At 39.2% G+C, this 958-nt stretch overlaps 1 protein-coding gene across 2 annotated transcripts in view; it reads left to right on the top strand.

Moving 5' to 3' along the window:
- The window catches only part of gprc5c (G protein-coupled receptor, class C, group 5, member C), a 16,489-nt gene that overhangs the window by 10,635 nt on the left and 4,896 nt on the right, over positions 1 to 958 (top strand). For both annotated transcript variants that reach the window (XM_015383500.1, XM_015383499.1), the window contains exon 3: positions 325 to 425. In XM_015383500.1, the coding sequence (XP_015238986.1) occupies positions 325 to 425 (101 nt within the window). The remainder of the gene's footprint in view (positions 1 to 324; positions 426 to 958) is intronic.

The raw sequence follows: 958 nt of genomic DNA, 5'->3' as shown, positions 1-958 counted from the left end.
ATACTAACAACATAATAATGAATTAACTTTCAATTACTTTTTATTTAGGCTTTTGTCTACCATGTACTGAACAGCAAGTTTAGCAAGTATTAGAATTGGTAATGAAGGTTTTATCTGTGTTAGTTTGATCAGATGTAGGCACCTACCTGTTCATTAGTCTTCTTAATGCTCTTTATAGTTTAATGTGACCCAGAACTGTTTAATGTATGAAGTAATGGGATGCGAAAAAGTTACAATTTTGAGGAAAATCACAAATAGAAATAAAAAAAGATTAATAGTGTTAGTGTAAAATTGTTTTTTTTTTTTATTTTTTATTAATCACAGGAAGCAAACCTGTGTCTCCATATGGTAATTATACTGGCCAGATGCGCGCTTCAGTCTACCAACCCACTGAACTGGCCCTCATCTCTAAATCAGCTGATAATGTGAGTATAAACCGTAACAGAGACTCATTTGAATGTGGTATCCAAGTTGCAGGCTCAAAGCACATTAACACACCAGCACACACTCTTTTTCCGCTGTAGGCAAATATATATGGAAATCAGGGTCCATGGGCCATCATAGAGACATCATATTGTTAAAAGTTGACAGTATTTATAGGTCAGTACTAGGGGTGTAAATAATAATCGTTTTGTATCGATGCATCGATCCAAAAGCCGACGATCCGATGCATCGACACGTCCGCAAGATAATCGATTCATGTTTTTTTTTCCTCCGGTCTATTTTTATCCATTTGCTCCTGGGCGTAATTCTTCCTCCCGTGCTGCGGTGGCGCTAAACCTATTTTGCCCTCCTACCGCGCTTCCTGGTCATACTCTTACAGCAGTGTGTTGCAGCAAGCTTCACACAGACATTTTTTAATTATGCTCAGTATTGAAGCGTGGTCTGGGCTACACACTGTGGGTCTAGATACAGCCGAGGCGGTGAGGAAGTGGGGACGAGTTTAGTCCGACGACGA

The sequence above is a fragment of the Cyprinodon variegatus genome, unplaced genomic scaffold (genome assembly GCF_000732505.1).
Source record: "Cyprinodon variegatus isolate N-32 unplaced genomic scaffold, C_variegatus-1.0 Scaffold286, whole genome shotgun sequence".
Taxonomy (NCBI): domain Eukaryota; kingdom Metazoa; phylum Chordata; class Actinopteri; order Cyprinodontiformes; family Cyprinodontidae; genus Cyprinodon; species Cyprinodon variegatus.
This window is presented reverse-complemented; position numbering and strand designations above follow the sequence as displayed.